This window comes from Doryrhamphus excisus, linkage group LG12 (genome assembly GCF_037039965.1).
Source record: "Doryrhamphus excisus strain RoL-2023G ecotype Guam linkage group LG12, RoL_Dexc_Guam_v1.1, whole genome shotgun sequence".
NCBI classification, from domain to species: domain Eukaryota; kingdom Metazoa; phylum Chordata; class Actinopteri; order Syngnathiformes; family Syngnathidae; genus Doryrhamphus; species Doryrhamphus excisus.
Window position 1 is genome coordinate 4,095,685 of NC_136368.1, and position 18,923 is coordinate 4,114,607.

Below are 18,923 nucleotides of genomic sequence, written 5' to 3' on the forward strand. Positions count from 1 at the left end.
AACATAAAGCAAGGAAGACACTTAACACGGACTTAACACCCAGCTTCGTCTCACCACCGCACAACACACTTCACACTTCCGACCTTCACATAAAATATTTTTTGCTTTAACAGCACTACACGAAATAAGCGTCCCAAATGTTATTTGTATGTATTTAATTATTTAGTAATGAAGCGTGTACTGTGTGGTGTCTATATAAGACAGTCTATGCCGTCTCATCGAGAACGTTCTGACGCAAGGGAGCCAACATGTTTCATCACGTGATCAGTCCCCCGCCCGAACCTGTAGACGTCTGCTGTGAAATGAAAATCAAGATGGAGGTCGGGCTTTCTGCTTTATTCTTGATTATGTAAATTGATGTAATGTCCGCGTCGGTGACGCCATCGTGCGCCTTGATACCGGCTATTGCATTATACTTCTTTCATCCTCGCTCTTTTGTTGCTCTCGTACAAACAAAACCAGCCGTGGCCGGAAGTAGCAGGCTAGCTAGTTAGCGTTAGCATCACTGTCACGCAAATATGTGCATGAGGTATTTACTGCATTGTTATTTGAATTTGTTTTAAAGGCGCGGCTTTTTAAAAGCGTACACTGTATTGGATTGAAACAAAAGTGAAGTAGTTAAAGTAAAGCAAGTCGAAGGTTTTCAAATTGGACAGGCCTAGTTATGCTACACTGTATGTTTCGTTCTCACACAAGCTAGTGATGTAATACCTTGTGTACGGAAATCAGGTGTAACCCAATGTGGTCAAAGTTGCATAAAGATACAGAGTACGTTTATTTTGTGTAGTTACGTGTTTTTAATTGTTGTTAACCACGCAGGACTGCGATACTAAAGAACCAGAGCAGCTCAGGAAGCTGTTTATTGGCGGCCTGAGCTTTGAAACAACAGAGGAGAGTTTACGGGCCCATTTTGAGCAATGGGGTACACTGACAGACTGTGTGGTATGTATTTCAGAGTTGCCAAGTGTAATTGATTTCATTGCTCACATAAGGAAAATGCTATAATTTCATGACTGGACGTCTATGTACAGTAGTTCAACTTATAACAATTTTGCTTATTTAGGTGATGAGAGAGCCGGGCAGCAAGCGGTCAAGAGGTTTTGGGTTTGTGACCTATTCTTCAGTGTTTGAGGTTGACGACGCCATGAAAGCACGGCCTCATAAAGTTGACGACCGATTTGTTGAACCCAAGAGGGCAGTGTCCAGAGAGGTACCCCAACTGTGCCGCAGGAACATGCACACTCTACATGCGCCATGCCGCTCGCCATGAATCGGGATGTTTGCTTGTTCATGCCTCTTCAGGACTCCAACAAACCAGGCGCTCACATGACAGTGAAGAAGATCTTTGTGGGCGGCATCAAGGAGGACACAGAAGAGTACCACATTCAGGACTATTTCCAGAAATACGGGAAGATCGAATGCATCGACATCATGGAAGAGCGGTCCACGGGCAAGAAGAGAGGGTTCTGCTTTGTCACCTTTGATGATCATGACGTTGTGGACAAAATTGTTGGTAAGTGTACGCAAAGTTGGCTCGCCGTCTAGTACCTTTTAGAGCAGGGGTTTCAAAGTCAACTTACCTGGGGGCTACATCAAGTATTTCACATAACAGGGTTATGTATTCCCCAAAAAGTACAACTGATTCAATACTTAAGTTCAGAGCAACTTACTACTCCTACGCCCCTCTTACACAGCGTCACAGAGTGCGACCAGCTTCCCAACATGCCTTGTGGTACTAAAATTGTGTTTAGACTTCACTTGATTTCCAGTACTAGTAGTAGTGTTCTGTCTAGTGACTCTTGTTCTATAGGATGTATTGAGTTTCTCAATTTTTACCTCACAGCTCAGAAATACCACACTATCAACTTGCACAATTGTGAAGTCAGGAAAGCCCTCTCTAAGCAAGAAATGAACGTGATGTCCAATAACAGGGGTAAGTAAGCACAAAGTAGACAAATCATACAAGTTGCTTTGCTGACTTTAATTAGACTGACTTTTATTTTAGGCAGGAGTGGAGGTTCTGGTAACTTCATGGGCAGAAGTAATAATTTTGGAGGCGGTGGCAACTATGGTCGAGGTGAGTAGTATAATCCTGATGCAATGGCACAGAAAATACTGTGTGCCTTGATTTGAGTCAGTCCATTCCAGAAGGTCTGACTCTAACCAAAGCAAGTTTCACATAAAAATAATTTAAATCCAATTAAACCCCAAAGTTTTAAAACAAAACACTTTTTTTCTTACATGCAGAAAATAATGCAAAACATCACTTTTACCTAGTTTAGCAAAGCGGGAGGAAGATGAGGGAAGCTCATCCATGGTGGGGTATCCAGTGAAAGTTAGCGGAACCTCTTCTTAGAGCGTGAATGGACGCTAGCAGCGTAAGATTTATTTAGCGTGCGTGTGCGTGTATGCGTGTGCAACTCTGACTGGATGAGTATATTTTCACCACATTATTTAATGTAAAGTTTTACAATAACCAATTACAATGTGCAGGTTCAGAGTGGAAAAAAGACAAACTAACTACATTGTTAATGATCTTACATGTGTAGTAGGACCCTATGATTTCCATGTTCATGGAATTGGCCAAGAAAAATGGAATTTACTGTTTAATGTGGAATCTTGCTGAAATTGACAATGTGAATATGGGAGAGTATTTCCTCGTTGAATGGCTCAAATTGTGGCGGAGACAGCCCTTTCTGGACCTAAATGGGTTGAAATGGTGATAAACTGCAAAAGCTGACAGAGTCATCCTACAGAGCACGAATGGAAGCTAAAGTGGGTAACTTAGTTTAGCATGCTTGTGTGTGTGTGACTCGGGCTCATGTGAATGAATGTTGTTGTCGTAAGGAGAAGGAACGTTTATATGGGGTCAGTTGTGGCAGATGCAAACGGATACAAACCCCAAGTGTTTGTGTGCGACTTGTGCTGAATGAGTATATTTTCACCACGTTGTGTTTTACGAGTTGTACGGAACGTTTTACAATGGCCTATGATATGAAGTTCTGAATGGAAAATACGAGAAGCACGTTTATATTTGAACACAGTTCATCTTAGCCATGAACAGATATTGACAATGTACAACGTGGATGCACCAAAAAAAAAAAAAACCCTAGAATGTGCCCATGTGGACACAACCTTAGTCGTGTTAAGCTTGAACATCTTCATTTAATTATAGCTATGCCTCAAAATGTTTTATTTTAAATACATTTTCCCCTGCTTGGCTTGTCAGGTAACTATGGTGGAGGACGAGGGGGTTATGATGATTATGACGGTGAGTAAATGATAAGAAAAGACACAAGGCAGACCGTACATACAACGACTTTGGTCTGAACTGGTGTTGGTTGAATGTCCTGTTTCTAGGTCCTGGTGGAAGTTATGGTGGTGGACCAGGAGGTTACGGAGGTCGATCAAACTATGGAGGCGGGAGCCCTGGCTACGGCAATCAAGGTGGTGGATTTGGCGGTGGCTGCGATGGAGGGTACAGAGGAAATAGCGGAGGTAAAGTCTTAATTTGTCTCCCGAAGGTTTGCGTTTCAGTAACTTGAAGGGAAATGGCGATGTCTTTTGTCAGGTTATGGAGGGGGTGGAAATTACAATGACTTTGGAAACTACGGAGGTGGTCAGTCCAACTACGGGCCCATGAAGGGAAACAATTTTGGGGGCAGAAACTCAGGTGGACCCTATGGAGGTGAGTGTCAAACATCACCCCATAATCAAGTCGGAACTTAGTCAAGTGTTTTATTCTCAGGCGGCTACGGCTCTGGCGGAAGTGGCGGTGGCGGTTATGGCTCACGTCGCTATTAAATATCATGTCGGTAAGTTGTGATCGGCTCTCGCAGCAACCCTTGTAGCAAGAGTACAGCGTGAGTGCAGAATAACTGTTTGTTTTATCCTGTATCCATTCAACAGGCTTCAGTTCTAGGATGAGCAAAGGAATTGTCAGGAAAGCTGCAGGTTACTTTGAGGCCGAAAGCATTAGAGCGGCACAAGTCAGACTTTACTGCAGCTAACTGGGACAAATTTATGGACAAAGGACTGTACATTATAATCAAGACATGATACCCCCGATCTTATTGTGATAGATGTTTTCCTGTGATGCAACTTCTCCCTATTGTGCGTCTGAAGTGTGGCGTATGTGCCTGTGGTGTCAGAGGGCTAAGCAACATTTCTGCTTTTCATTCTCTTAAGCTCTTTTATTTTGCATTTTTTTATATGGCTTGGATTTCTGATTTCTGTCTTTTTAACCTCGCCGAGTTGTAACAGACCCCCCTTTTTCCCAGTTGAATCATGTTTGAAGAACCCTCTAATAAGTCAAGTGTTTTGATTTTGTATGTGAAGCACAGTAAATAAGTCCCTCAAATAAACAGTTTGGATTAGAATTAGGGAATTGTAGTTTGTTCCTATATTTCCCTCAGCAGACAATGAATAAAGTTGTGAAAGGCACATGAGGATCAGTGCATCACGAGAGTACTCTTTTTGTACGCTATGAAGAATTTAAGGGAATTGTAGGTAGCCATCCATCCCCTCCCGTGTTGAGCCATGTAGGATTATAGGAGCCGCACGCACCTGCAGCATCGCTAGTGAGGACGGTCAGACAGCACAGCACGCCTTCAGCGCCAGCACAGTGGACCAGTCAGCATTGTGAGAGAGAAAAGGGAGGAGGAGGCAGCGTGGAGCACAACGCCAACATGGAGGAAGCTTGCAGTGTGGCGCCTGCTAGTGAGCGAAAGGCTAGTTCCCGATCCTGTTGAGTCAGACATATTGAAATGTACCCACAAATAGGTTTGAGTCTTGCGAAGGGAGTGAGTATGGCTTTTAAGAGCGGGGGAAGGTAAGAGTAATCACTTTGCTTGATTTGCAGATGTGGAAAGAGGCAATCTTGCTGAAAATCTGTAAAGGCACGATAACATGGAAGGGTCTGGATGGGTAAGACTTTTTTTTTTCCAAATATTATCCAAGGTTGAACATGTTTTGTAACTGCACTTCATGACAAGTACAACCCGAAAATGTCTTGACTCGCGTTTATGTATTCCAGACTATTTCTGATATTGTTCAGATACACGTGGTCCTCAGGTTACGGCGTACCGACTTTTGTTTCATGGTTACATCCATGAACCGAGACTTGCTGGAGAACTAGTTACAGCATAATAATAGACTCTGCCACTCATGCACAACTCCACTACACTTAAGTAGGCATGGGCTCTTTACCAGTTTCAAGGTACTATACCGTGGTATGAAATTTTCATTTTTCATTCAAAGTTAAAAAAATTGCAAAAATAGTCACTGTCACAGGGAGGCCCTGCACGGTCACTGTGGAAATACAAAATCTCATGCCGTTAGTCCTCGCAGTTGGAACGGGGCTTTGATATGCTGCCGAAAGTCAGCAACTTAACCTTCGTGGCATTGCAACGTTAGCATCACAAGCGGCGCCAGTGTGATATGACTTTGTGGAGTCTTGCGTCCCGAAGCGTGTGGATTTAATGTGTATTTCACATGGCTTTGCAGCTATCCAACTAATGTGTAAGCACATAACAGTTTTTAGCATGTTAACGTAAACATCGTAAATGTCATTTCATCGCGTGTATTGACACTACACGTTGCAAGTTAAAATGACAAATACTCTAATGTAGCAATAAGTGAAAACATTGTATTCACGTGAAAGATTCCTTCACAGAGAAACGTATTTAAAAGACTTACACCATTCACAACACGCTTCCTTGTATATGCAGGCAGAGTAGGGAGGTGGTATAAACCGGTTTACTTTCCACTGAACCAACAACAGTTGCGAGTAAAACAATTACCCCAGCTGGAAACTGAAGTAAAAACTTGTCTTGTGACAGGAGTCAAAGTATTAGCCACCGTAGACTGTGTGAAGAACTGCATTTTATTTGCTGTGGAGTAAAATTTTTGGAAAATTTGTTTGGGGAAAATTTTGTAATATGGTGGTAAAGGCGTAATATTATGGGCAGGAAAATATTTAAGTTTGAAATGGGTGGAACATATTAAAAAAAAAAACAAATTCTGCACTTATTTTTGGGGGGGAGGCTTTAAAAAGGTTTAATCCAAGCTCCACTGCAATAGTAAATACTGTAGTTGCATCCAAACAGAAACTGATAACTGACAAAAAAATTATGTAACACACAAGGCACACCTACATGTGGCGCTGTGAACCTTCACCTCCTCCAAACCATGGACGAAGGAACGCATCCCCATATGTCCATCTTCAACTTTCAACGACTAGTCTACATTTATGACCAAGTGGAATGACACGTGTGTCATTTATGAAGTATAAGACAACAAAATGGCAGGTCGATGTTTGCTTGTCGTCAAAGCTCACTTCTGGTCACTTGACGGCGAAAGGTCGGTGACGTCATCGTTATAAAAAATTTGTTTGACGAGCCGGCGTTTTCAGATAATCCCACTGTGGAAGTCGCTTTTGCTGTTTTGACCTAAAAATGTTTTGGTGTGGACAGCCGTCTTGCACCAAAACTTGTACGTAACACGAAGACCACTTGTATTTGTATGAAAAAACTCTGACTGGAAATGACAAAAGGGTAGCTAAAATGTAAAAATATGATTAAAAAAATAATTGTGAAAACCATTAATTTCTCTCATTTATCAGGGTTAATTGGTTGGAACCCCAGCTGTGAAATGAATTTCTGCCAAGTAGGATTTCATATTAGAAAATAGAATATTTTTGTAGACAGCCTGTTCCCAGCCTACTAAATACTGTATTGTTAAACATGAAATAAACCAATATTGTAGACATAGGAATAAACAGGAAGTGATGACGGGGGTTCAGAGTTGAGTTTTAGCTTGGTAACAGTATCCCAAGAAAAGGGATTATTGTGCCTGTTATGAGATCAGTCAAGCGTGTGTTCACCCAACATTACTGACACCTAGTGGCCTGTACAAATACAACATCACGTCTTTGACTGTATCTTCTGAAGGAATTATATTAATTAGTATTTTACGTCATTGAATCAGAGTCAGAATCTCCTTTTATTGTCAGTGTATTGCATACAATGAATTTTGTAGTAGGTGCATTTTGTAGAAAGTAAAAATAAAAAATAAGGGAAAATAAAATAAGGAATAAGGATATAAATATAAAAAGTGTCAGGTGCTGTTCAGAATAAATGTAAATATATGTACATCAAAAACAATAACCTATACAGTAAACAAAATGTGGAATTGCAGTAAACATTTAACCATTTTTATGCAAAAAAAACAATTTTTTGGACTAATGCGCCATTCAACCACGAACTGGCATGATTTACTAATATTTTTGAAAAGCCGTGATATGTGCAAAATGGCAAGGGATTACTGTATTTTTGCACAATTCTGAAGCTTCTTGGTAGCGTCAACCTTCTGATCAACTGTAAGGATGTCTGGACATGGAACTGTCGACTTTTAAAGGATTCTAAAAATAGCTGTACTATATCTCTGAGGACAGATTCATTTCCAGCTTTAAACGAAAATACCAGTTAGCCAGGTTATGCAGCATGTTAAACCTCAGTGTAGGTAGTTTGTCTTCTGAAAGGTAACTATTAACATAACCTTTTCAAAGAAGGCGACGTGACTCAGTAGTTACTGTTAATAGCTGGCCCTGTTAACATAATGGTACTAATTAGCTCACTTTCTTATGAGACCAAGAGCAGCCAGACCAGGACAATACAAGTAAACTTTTTTTTATGAAAAATACTTTAATGAATGAAGTATTCTAACCAAATATGACTAGCGTGGTCAGTCGAGTCAAATTAAAAATCCCCCAAATCTGTAATTTTCATTTATGAGGTCTTGAGGGTCTAAACCTAATTGCATTTAACAGGCATACAAAAACGGCCACTTTGATTGGCGCCGCTTCATTCAGCCTCGCCTGGCATTCATGAAAGCACTGCCTTGGCACAAGATAAACGATGACTCGTCAAAACGCCACCGTTGGCGCTGTCCATTTACGGTAATGTTGCTGTATTCAAAGAAGATTGGATGAAATCCCGAGACATTTCATAGTCTTGCTTCCGATACTGGACAAAGTGGTACTGACATTAGTTCCTCAGAGTTTATGGGAACCATGCATTTATTATATGGATATATTTGTCATTCACGCATTTCCAGTTGTCGTATGTTGCGTACTTGAGTGAAATTGAAGCGAAAATGTAGGCTACTGCAGTTCACCTTTTCTGTGCCACACCCAATGGCACAGAATAACACACAAATGTATTCACGCCCAAGCTTGAACCGCCGCTTTCATCTGCTACCTTCATTATGTCCGACGTGGAAGGTCAGATTTCACAGCCGTTTGATGGCCTTGTTTTCACCGGTTTCATGTCTTTTATTCAACACCCCACGCAAATCATTCAGCGGCATGCGTCGTACTTGTCTTTTAATCTGCCTAATAGACAGAGTTTGTACGTGGCGGTGTTGACACACAGAAATTTAAAGAGCCAAAACAACCCAGCAATTAGACATTACATAAACCGCATCACGGTGCGGCTCAAACGTTTACTTTGCAATATGTCAAGTATGATGTGGCCTGGAATAAAGAATTTTCCAATCATTAAGTCTTATTACTTCCTGTAAAGTCCAACAGATATTTTCTTTGTTTTCAAAAGTATTTTTACCTTTTTTTTTTTTCATTTTCATTATCAGTGTCTTATTTGGTCACAGACGCGCGCACACGCAGAATGTGGGCTTGGCGGGTAAAGGTAATGTTTGTGTGTGAAAGTGCATGTAGGGCAAATAGTCATTGTGCAAAAGCTTTGCTTTTAAGAACGCCGCCCCGGTGGGGCCATTGTGGGGTTTGTCATGCGGGTTCACATTGGGCATTCTTCTATACTGCCTGTCAACAATTGTGGCTTTTGTTGTGCAACACAACACACAGCGTGTGTGACTGCAGTGACGTGTATTAAAAGATTTAGGTTACTGTACAAACAGTGCTGCTAATTATGGCAAGCTGATTGGGTGAAATGGTTTAAAGCCGATAAAGGTGTTTTTTTTTTAATATATATATATTGCTACACAAAGTTCTATTAAGACTAAGTTGAACATGTGGTAGCTTATGTAATAGTACTTTTTACACCAGGGGTGTCCAAAGTGTGGCCATGTTGTTTTAATAGCCTGTGGCACATTCCAAAAATATTAACCGCAAAATGGACAAATCTGCAGTAACTCTGCAAGAATGAAGTAAAAATATTAAGAGGAAAAAATTAATTGTACAAGAATAATGTAATGCTGTATGTTTTGAGGAAAACACATTTTAGTAGCATTAAAGTGATTTTTAGAAAATTATGACGGGGCAAAAGCTATATGGGAATAAAGTAAAAATATAGCAAAGAGTTCACTCATTATGACTTTTAGCCTGCAATTGGCTGAGCACCAGTCCAGGATGTACCCCCCCTTCCTGTCGAGCATGCTCCAGCTTATACCCCCTCAACCCTGGTGAGGACGAACGGCAGAGAAAATTAAAGATGAATATTTGAGGAGTTTTAATGTGATTTTTTTAAAGCTAAATGTGTGTGTGTGGGGGGGGGGGGTGATGTTATGAAAATAAAGACCACGAAGAGCCAAGACTTAAGTTCATACTGATGTTTTCCACCTATATCGCAAAGCTGAGATGCCCCCCCCCCCCTCTCCATTACATGGCATCACTGGACACCCCATCTTGAGTGTACTGTGTATACATCTGGCATCCATCTGTTTCAGGTCCTACACAGGTGGGCTGTAAAGCTTTAGGAAGGGTTTATTGAAAAGCACAAAGAACCTGCGCAGCAAATCATAGGGTCTAGTTATAAAACAAATAATATCTATACAGTATATTTACACTTACAGTAACATTTGCATTCATCTCAAATGTATGTAATGGCTATGTACAGAGAATGGGGTATAGCATATGAAGAGTACAAAAGAGATAAAAATATTACAACAGGAGGAAGAAAGAAACTATACAATAGTTCTAGTGCTGAGTAAAGCTGAGGAAGTTATTGCATAGTGCTTCTACATGAACGCTGTACCGCGCCACACAAAGGTCTGAAGACGCGGTCTTAGCTCTTGATAAAAGTCTTTTTAGTGCGAGGGACGAGGAAGACGCTGCCTTCGGAGGACTGCTGCAGCGAGAAGTCTGACGGGGAGATGGCGTTGCCGGACTCGTCTCGCAGCATGCCGAACACCTCCAGGTAGAGGCTGTTCAGCTGCCTCTTCATTTCTCGGAGGCCGCTCATGTTGCGTAGCTTCTCGCTCAGCAGGCGCTCCTTCTCCTCCTTGAGCGAGTCAAGGTCCTGCTCCAGCCCCACGATGTTCTCCATCTTGCGTTTGCGGCAGTTTTGGGCCGCCACTTTGTTCTTGCCGCGGCGGCGGATGTCTCTGACTAGAGCCAGCTGGGCTTCGTTCAGCTGGTTCTTGGACATCAGCTCGTTGAAGTCGTCGACGGGAAGGTTTGTGATCATGTCGACGGTGAAGGGGATCTTGAGGGCTTTGGCCCTCTGCTCGTCTCTCGAGAGACGCACATCTGAGCTTCTCTTGCGCTTGTCTTTGGTGAAAGGGGCGGAGCTGTGGCCGCTCTCCTCGGCCGGCTCCATCTTCTCCAGTTTGGGGAGCTTGACCTTTTGGTTCTGAGGCTGGCCCACTAACATGGACAGAGGCACGACATGCTGAACGTCATCAGGTTGGAAATTCAATGAGAACATCTCAGAGTAGTCGGATTCTGCACTGCCGGGGTTCTGGTCCATGTCTTCCAGGTCTGAATCACTGTAACCAAAGCCCTCATCTCCATAGAGAGATTTCCCAGGTGAGAAAGTGCGAGGACTCGTACTTGAAGACAGTCCAGAGTCCACATCCGGCACTTCTGAAGACGTGTGTCTGCCTCGTTCAAATGTGTCGCCGGGGGACAGGCTGTACAGGTTTTGGACATCAGACATGATGTTGCACTCCTCTCTCTCCACATCTGGCTGACCGGCGCTCTCCTCCAACATGGCAGCGGGGTAAAAACTACTGCCAAAACTATTTAGGCTGAAATTGGTGTTCAACGGGGGAGCTTCTGCCTTGATTTGGCTCAGGTTGTCCGGTGGCGGCACGGTGGGAACTGAGCCATCAAATGTGTGAATAAAATCATTTAAAGTGTTTTTTTCCTTGTCCGCAAGACTGGGCATTGGGTAAAAGGTGTAGTTTGGCTCCTGTGCTTCAGCCACTGGATAGCTTGCAATCTCCAGCGTGTCCTCCATTTGCTGGCTCAGACACTGCTGGGGGGTGGGAAAAAGATGGGATCAAAACTTTTTATGTGCTTCATATTGAGATATACAAATTTGGTAAAAAGAGAAAAAAATATTAAATATAGTTATTATTTTTCAGAACTTAACATTGTACCTATCTTGGAGTCGGCGCAGTATCAGAAAACGTAATTTTGTAGATTTTTGCAGACATAAAATGATTCTTTGTATTCCACAGTGCATGATGTACATTTATTTTGCAACAAATTCCTATTTTTTCCCCTCTGAAAATAGGCATTTTTTTTCCATAGACAAAACATTTAATTCACCGTAAGTTGGTCATTTATAAAAATGTGATAATACAGGATACTAACTGCCCACAATTTTTACATGTCTCTATTTTTCATCAAGAAGTGGGCCCTGAACACACCACAGCTGAAGCATTACTAGCTTGGTTGGTCTATCTATATACAACTACACTATATAGCTACTAGTACTACTATATACTTAAAATGTGTTTTTCGGGCTTAAACCTGGATTGTGTTACGGGTGAGGGTTATGGAGCCAACAGTGATTTGTTGAAAATGCTGATCCCAAACTGTAGGAGAATGTCAACATCAAGCAAGTGTCAAAAATAGATATTTCTATGGGCCTGTCAGTTACTTGGAGCTTTTTTTTTTTGCCATTCGCATTTCTTGCTTTTGTTTTTTTTTTTTTTTTTTTTTAAAGGTGGGTCAAGTTATCATCTTTTAAGCAGCAGCAGAGGGTAAACGAGCCTGTCGGCACAAGTGACTGATCTGCAAACAACCTGGCAAAGCCTCACCCATTACCCCGAGCTGTTGTCCCGCACTTTGGTAATTTCTTACAAAAAGAAACGGTTAAAGATTGCCACACTACTGTTGCACTGCCAATATCAAGCTAGAAATATGCATGCCAAAATCTTATGCAATTGGAGGTAGGTGTGTGTGTGTGTGTGTGTGTGTGTACGTGCGGCCTGTGCACACACACACACACACACACACACGACCCAAGGCCAAAGATCATACCTGCAGCTCAGGAAGAGACAGAAGCTCCATCCAAGCCTGCTCCATATCAAGCGACATCCTCTGCGGCTGGGGTGCAGGAGACAGTGTGAGTGAGGGCAAAGATGGCTGCTCGGGGGACATCATGACGACGCTTCGGCTGCTGCTGCTGCTGCTGCTGCAGTCTGTAGAAGCAGCTGCAGTCGCGTCCGGGCGGACTGGAGCATCCTATGAGGTAAAAGCACGTGGTTGTGCCCATTTCACAAATGCTATGTCGAAGTCGGTGATGAAAGACGTGGTTATGCTTTTTCTTACCTCAGTTTCCTCTACGGGAAATGTCTCTGCGAGGAGCTGCAAGCATTCGTCAAATGACAAAGTCTCGGCATCCTGCAATGGAGGTAGATCTTTAGCAAACTCCTTTAACAATTGCTAAGACTGCACAGGACGCGGCCACCTTTGCCTCACTCGCGACAAAGCAGTCACCTAGCGACCGCGAGGCCGCAGCCTATCATAGCAGATGGGAGTGGCCGGGGGCCTTGCACGCGCGAGCGCATTCACATGCACGTTACCTGTGTGATCTCCAGAGGCGTGGCGGCAGACTGCAGAGGGGCGGTGGGCAGAGGACGCGGCACATACTCTCCCGTCTCTTCATCGAGCTGCAGCTGTGCCAGCAGGGCCTTCTCCTTCTCCCGGAGGAGGTGCAGTCTCTTTTCCTCCTCCAGCTCTTGCTGCCTCTGCAGCTCGTACTCCTTCTGGCGGTGGCTGTAGTCGAAGACCTCACGCCTGGCACCCAGATCGATGTCCTGCCTCCACAGGATGTCGATCAGGTCCATGTTCTGGGGAAGAGGGTACGATGAGATGAAATGTCAAATCGCTGTGAGGACCTGCCACACCCTGTCCCTCGTTATGCTGCAAGTTCACCCACAGCAATGTGGCGTTAATGTCACGAGCAAGGAGGAGCATGAATAATGGATGATGGACTTCTCTCTTTACCCTGTCGCCAACACACACACTTCATTTCTCCCTTGATACTCTTCTAGCCCAACACATGCATGTCACGCTACCATTATCATAGGCCCATTCCCTGTTGAACTATTACTTAAAAAGCCTTCTCATGTCATGCACCTCAGGTTTTTGTTCAAAATGTACACAGTTGTGTCACATAATCGAGTGCCCAAACAAAACCTGTACATTGTTTTTAAATCCTGTGCCACAATTTTTAAACAATTGACAAAACCTTGCCTTGGCACTGTGTCAGTTTTCGTACAATACGGCGACTCTGAAATCAGGAAAAAGACGAAAGAAACTGCACGTAACAAACTAGCCCCGTTAGCGTTGTGCTGTATTGTTCTGCGAAATCCCAAACAAAGCACCCTACAAGGTGCTCACCTGTGCCTGTGCATTTTTTTTTATCATATGCTACAATTCAGATATTTTACCCAAAATTTTTGCCTTGGCTTTTCTACACCGTTTTGAACAATACTGCACGTAACAAACTAGTCTATTTCCTTGTAATTTCCCATCGGAATCAAAGCACCCTATGTGGACCCACTGCCTGTGCATTTTTTTTTAAACAACCATATCCCACAATTTTCAAATATTTTTGCCAAAATGTTGCCTTGGTTTTTGTACACTCCATTTTCATGTGATTTGAATACATGTGATTTTCATACACTGGCTCGCATTTTTGGATGATTCGGATTTCCGAGGCAACACCCTAAAGTTGCCTTGCTTTTTGTACACTGTCTCAATAGTCGTAAAATCACGTAACATGTAACAAACTAGTCCTTTTTGCACTGCGCTGTATCGTTCCACAATCATATGCCACAATTTTCATATGATTCGGTCTTTGTCAAACATTTTAGACAAATTTTGCTTTGTTTTTTGTACTCTTCTTTTCACGTGATGTGGTTTTCTTCAAAAATTGTTACATTTACTTGTTTGCTTAAATTAAGCATTTTCAATTCGATTTGATTACTGTAATACTGTAAAGTTCAGTGAGACACACAAGCACCAGATTTGATCTCTAGACCAACCGGCTTTTCTGGCAGGTTTCAATTACAACCAAATAAAAGCTCCCCTATCATTGCAACACACTTACAGCAATAAACAAAAGCATGAGTCTTATTTACTTTCATTATGTCTGTTATTTTGAGTAATATGAGTGTAAACTTGACTATAGGGGTGTTATTTCATGTCTAGAGGGCTCTCATAATGTTAAACACATTTATAAAGTCGTCTCCAACTACAGACGTTACATTTATAAATACGAAATCCTACATTGCAGAAATTCCCTCATCACAGTCGGGTTTGGAACCAATTAACCACAATTACAGTAGAGATTACTGTACATGTGGGAAGAAATAATGTACTCCAAGCCAACCAACCACAGTCTTTACTGTCAAATTGACTCAACTCCAAACTGAAAACAGCTCATCGAGCTGCCAAAACTTAATGTTTACACATAAAACACACTAAAAGCTAAAGAGATTTGATTTAAGAAGATGGCCTTTTTAAACAAGGACATTCAAAGATAAACCTTCAGAGTTCACAGCCAGAGCTTATTTACAGAAGGAAACCATTTCACAAGGCCCCCAGAATGTTGCGTCAACCCAAACCTCCATGCAAATGTGTCAGCATGTGACTTCATGTGGAGGAACATTTGTATTTCTTTCAGACATACCTCAAAGAAGGGACCAGAAATGAGCTTGAGGGGGGCCCAAAGCTGAACCAAATACTGTGTATGTACTATTTCCTCAGTGTTGCATCACCTGAACAATGCCAAGTTTACTCGCAAGGACATCTGCCCCCACCGGGGTGGAATAGAGGGGATGTCACAACACAATTTCTATATAAGTCAGCCATATCGGCCGAGGGACAGGACACACCCTGCTGGTCTTTATCTCACGTGACAGGTCATATGAGACTCCTTTCAGTGGCATTATCCATACATTAGGTTATTTGTACACCACAGACAATGAACAACACTGCGTATATTGTGCATTTAGGTTGTGCAAAACCGAAACGGTCTATAAACCGTCGCCAAGTCTCACTTGGCACCACAACAAGGAACTAGTGGAAATAAATACAGCCATATTTCCCGGTTCTCTGTATCAGTGTTATGTTTGTGGGACAACTTGACTTAACAGGAACCATAACATTAAAGCATTACTAATACATTAGGAGAACACTTCACACTTAAACACAAACTGGGTGAGAGTTGAAAAGTGTGGTTGTGTTTGCAGTCTGGGTTGTTCATTGAACTCTTCCTTTCAGTACTGTTTTACAACAACAACAACAAAAAAAACAACAACTTGAAGGGCCTGAAAAGGGGACTTAGTAGTGTGCCTTTTTTATCATACGACAGCAGACAGGCACCATTGACCACGCATGACGGAACACATGTTCCAAAACAACCCGGAACGCATCCACTGATCCTTGGACATTTGGAGCCCCACATTACTTATTCACAGTCTTCACCAGCTAAGCTGAAAAAGTCAAAAACTTTACTGAAAAGTCTTCCAATGCCATGATTTTCTGCAAATGTATTCGTACACATCCCGGTTATAGTACAATACTGCTCAGAACAAACTAAGTACCCCAAAAAAGCACCCTGTGCAGTGTTTACCCACTGTGGGATTTTGTATCGAGTGCAATTGTTAAATAACCAGCCATGGGGCCAAGGTAAATTGCGAGTGTCAGCACTTTGATAACACTGGTGAGAAACACTCCTAGAATGGATTCATATTTTTGCATTATTTTGTGCATCAAAAGCCTTTAATGCCCTACAAAATGTATTTCTTAGTTTGAATTTTAGGCGTCTGGAATGGATTAATTGGACTGTTATGATTTCCGATGGAGAAGGTGCTTTGGTTTTTGTACATTTCATTGTTTGAAAGATGGCAAAAACTGAGGTACTAGTGTATATGTATGTGAAGACATCCTTTCAGCTTATTTGTGATAAATTATGCCTCTTTTTGCTCATATTTATATATTTGTTGTTTAATTTGACTTAGCAAATGGCCCCTGGTCTGCACATAGGACACTCTTGATGTTCATCAATAATTCAATTTAGGCTTTTGCTTGACTGTTATATTCGGTAGACATCAACCCATATTACGCACAAAGTGAACATTATCTTTGTTATCTTTGTTTGTTTTGTCTTTTAAAATGGGCTTTTATTGGATGGTGTACCTAATGTTATGTCCAGTGAAAGGGAAGGTGGGCATGTTCTAGCATGTTCCATTCAGCGTCAAATATAGAATGTAGGCTGTTTCTACTTTCCTGTCCCCATACAGGATGTTTAAAATATTTGTGATGATACATTGTTTAGTTCCAGAAGCATCGAAATAAGTTATGTTTCAGCTGACACTGGTTGGAACTGGTTCCGCCTCCACGTTATTAGCGGTATAAGACAGGAGATCACATGTCCCAGTCATGTCTACAGACAACTTCAAAGAAAAACAAATATACGCTTTAAACTTGACTTCTCTTTAAACCTGACGAGATGAAGGCTAATGTGGTGTTTTTTTTTAACAAAACAAAACAGCTAAATATCCTTTCCCTTACTTCCTTACTTCCTGTCAAGAAAATACGTCACAACTTCATGACTTGCAGAACAGAAGGAATATCTATTTAAATGTACATTTTGACGTATTTATGTATGAGTTAGCCACACAATATTCAAAATACACATTGAACGGTAGCACAGTACATGTCATTTAAACAACCTGACGTTTTATGTACCTGTTGGCCGGAATGCATCGCCTCCATTTCCATCATCATGGACATCTGGCCCGCCGATAACACTCGCCTAAAAACGGACAAAATGGTTTAGTTTCCTCGGTCTCTCGGTGGGGGGAAAAAACGACCAGCGGATAGTCCGTGTCAGTGTCTGAATTGTGGGGAAAATATTGCTTCCTCTTATCCAACCAACATTACGAGAAATTCAAGCCCTGCCCACAAAGCCGAGCTTCCGCTCCCGGGCTGTCCCCCGCCCCTTCTTGCCGGTCCACATGCCTCGTGTGGGCCGGCCGGTACTCGGCACCTTAACCCGATGATTACCGAATGAAATTTCTATGTACACTTGTACAATACATCTTTTTATTAGCAGACACATTTCACATCTCACTACGAGTTGCATTATTCGTAATGATGACAGATTGAATTAAAACGTTACACTAGAGTACGCCATAAGAAGTGTTGGTAGTTTAACAGCGCCCCCTGCTGGTTATTTAGTGCAAACAAGGGACGTACTAGTCAGCTCCATAAGCTTGTTGAAGGTTGCATGAGAACCACCATTCTGTCATATTTTGCACATTACTGGTTTCAAACGTACGACAAGGAGGTTTTCACTGTGTAGCTTTCTTTATTCTTTACATCAGACAAAACAAGCCATGGTCTTAAAGAATGAAACATCTGGATCTTGCAGAAAAAACTTAATTTATCATTTTATTTTCCATTTCTTTTCTTATTTACTATTCCTATTGTTAATTAGGTAATCTTTCATTTCTATATTTAACTTCACTTTCTGTTTGCTTTAAAGTAACCTGATGTGGTACTATTTCATCCTGGAAGTGAAATTTATGCCAAACTTGTTGTATATGTTTATGTTATGTTTATGTTTTGTGTAAATAAAAAATACTAAAATTAAAATTAATTAATTAAAGAGCTCGGTGGCCACCATTGGTCACTTTCCCACCACCCTGCTCTCCATCTTGACATTTCAGGTATCAACTTATTGCCATGCAGGCCACACAGCTAGGAGAAATGAGTTCGAAACCATGTTCCACCCTCGGCCACACCCACTTCCACTCCGGTTTCCTCCCACATTCCAAAAACATGCTAGATTAATTGGCGACTCCAAATTGTCCATAGGTATGAATGTGAGTAGGAATGGTTGTTTGTCTATATATGCTCTGCAACCCACGCTTGCACGGGGGAGAACATGCAAACTCCACACAGAGATGGCCGAGGGTGGAATCGACTCAGGTGTCTAAGCTGTGAGGCCTGCATGCTAACCACGCCGAGAGAACACCAATGATGACAAATTGTTCTGTTTGTGGCCCCTGGTGGAAAAAAGTTAGTTTTTTATGTTCTTTTTGTCCAGTCAGATTTCAGCTTTTATGTGTTTCCATGCCAATGTAACCTGGCCTGGGCCTTCGGAATGAGTAGTGCTGGCCCGTGTCAATTAAACACTATTAGCAATAAGGCTATTTGTTTAACCATTGAGCCAGCTGGCCCACAATAACCGCTGATTGGTTGATCCGTTGGAGGAGCTGAATGGTCTGTAGCGATTTGCACACATTAATTAACACCCGAGAAATTGGGTATTGCTACAAATCAATTTTCAAGGCGGACTTTTCCAGAAAAGCTAAACATACCCCTAAGCTAGCTGGCTTGTCTCAGAGTTTGCTTGCTACTTCCAAACCAGTTCTTACAAGCTGGAGCATACTATGGTGAGTTTTTATGTTTTTGCCATCTTATTAGATAATAATAAGTACCGAGTGCCAAAGTTATAGGCAATGGGATCAGCTAAATAATGCTCAAAGTTACGAGTAGAAATGTAACTCGGGATTATGGGAGACAATGAATTGCGAAATAAAGGGTTTCATGCTTAAGTAATATTGGTGTTCAACCAGTTTGCCAATACCTCTCCTGTAATACATTATTGATAGTTTGTATAATCGCGTTGTAATAG

At 41.9% G+C, this 18,923-nt stretch overlaps 2 protein-coding genes across 5 annotated transcripts; one reads left to right on the forward strand and one right to left on the reverse strand.

The window, feature by feature from the left end:
- The first annotated feature begins 165 nt into the window (after positions 1-165).
- Positions 166-11,949, forward strand: hnrnpa3 (heterogeneous nuclear ribonucleoprotein A3). Of its 3 annotated transcripts, XR_013629621.1 has the most exons (12): positions 166-320; positions 820-942; positions 1,064-1,210; positions 1,303-1,513; positions 1,844-1,933; positions 2,006-2,077; positions 3,230-3,271; positions 3,361-3,498; positions 3,572-3,688; positions 3,749-3,815; positions 4,862-4,926; positions 11,931-11,949. XR_013629621.1 is itself a non-coding variant. In XM_058081781.2 (11 exons), the coding sequence occupies exons 1-10, from the start codon at positions 249-251 to the stop codon at positions 3,802-3,804; spliced, it is 1,068 nt and encodes a 355-aa protein (XP_057937764.2). In that variant the 5' UTR covers positions 166-248; the 3' UTR covers positions 3,805-3,815; positions 4,862-5,904. The 3 variants fall into 3 exon arrangements, 2 of the variants coding, with proteins under 2 accessions (XP_057937764.2, XP_057937763.2); XM_058081781.2 differs by lacking the exon at positions 11,931-11,949 and having other exon boundaries at positions 4,862-5,904; XM_058081780.2 differs by lacking the exons at positions 4,862-4,926; positions 11,931-11,949 and adding an exon at positions 3,910-4,459.
- Positions 9,717-17,197, reverse strand: nfe2l2a (nfe2 like bZIP transcription factor 2a). Of its 2 annotated transcripts, none has more exons than XM_078795434.1 (5): positions 16,970-17,197; positions 12,793-13,059; positions 12,539-12,610; positions 12,248-12,451; positions 9,717-11,231 (listed from the first exon to the last, which is right to left on the reverse strand). In XM_078795434.1, the coding sequence occupies exons 1-5, from the start codon at positions 17,012-17,014 to the stop codon at positions 10,041-10,043; spliced, it is 1,779 nt and encodes a 592-aa protein (XP_078651560.1). In that variant the 5' UTR covers positions 17,015-17,197; the 3' UTR covers positions 9,717-10,040. The 2 variants fall into 2 exon arrangements, with proteins under 2 accessions (XP_078651560.1, XP_057937762.2); XM_058081779.2 differs by having other exon boundaries at positions 9,717-11,234.
- Positions 17,198-18,923: the final 1,726 nt, after the last annotated feature.

Excerpts from the sequence above, each read along its gene's own strand:
- hnrnpa3 (XM_058081781.2), top strand. The coding sequence starts at position 249 with ATGTTTCATCACGTGATCAGTCCCCCGCCCGAACCTGTAGACGTCTGC. Across the intron at positions 2,078-3,229 it reads CGGTGGCAACTATGGTCGAG|GTAACTATGGTGGAGGACGA; the intron begins GTGAGTAGTATA and ends TTGGCTTGTCAG. Across the intron at positions 3,499-3,571 it reads GTACAGAGGAAATAGCGGAG|GTTATGGAGGGGGTGGAAAT; the intron begins GTAAAGTCTTAA and ends GTCTTTTGTCAG.
- nfe2l2a (XM_058081779.2), bottom strand. The coding sequence starts at position 17,014 with ATGTCCATGATGATGGAAATGGAGGCGATGCATTCCGGCCAACAG. Across the intron at positions 13,060-16,969 it reads CGATGCATTCCGGCCAACAG|AACATGGACCTGATCGACAT; the intron begins GTACATAAAACG and ends CCTCTTCCCCAG. Across the intron at positions 12,611-12,792 it reads CGCCTCTGGAGATCACACAG|GATGCCGAGACTTTGTCATT; the intron begins GTAACGTGCATG and ends CCTCCATTGCAG.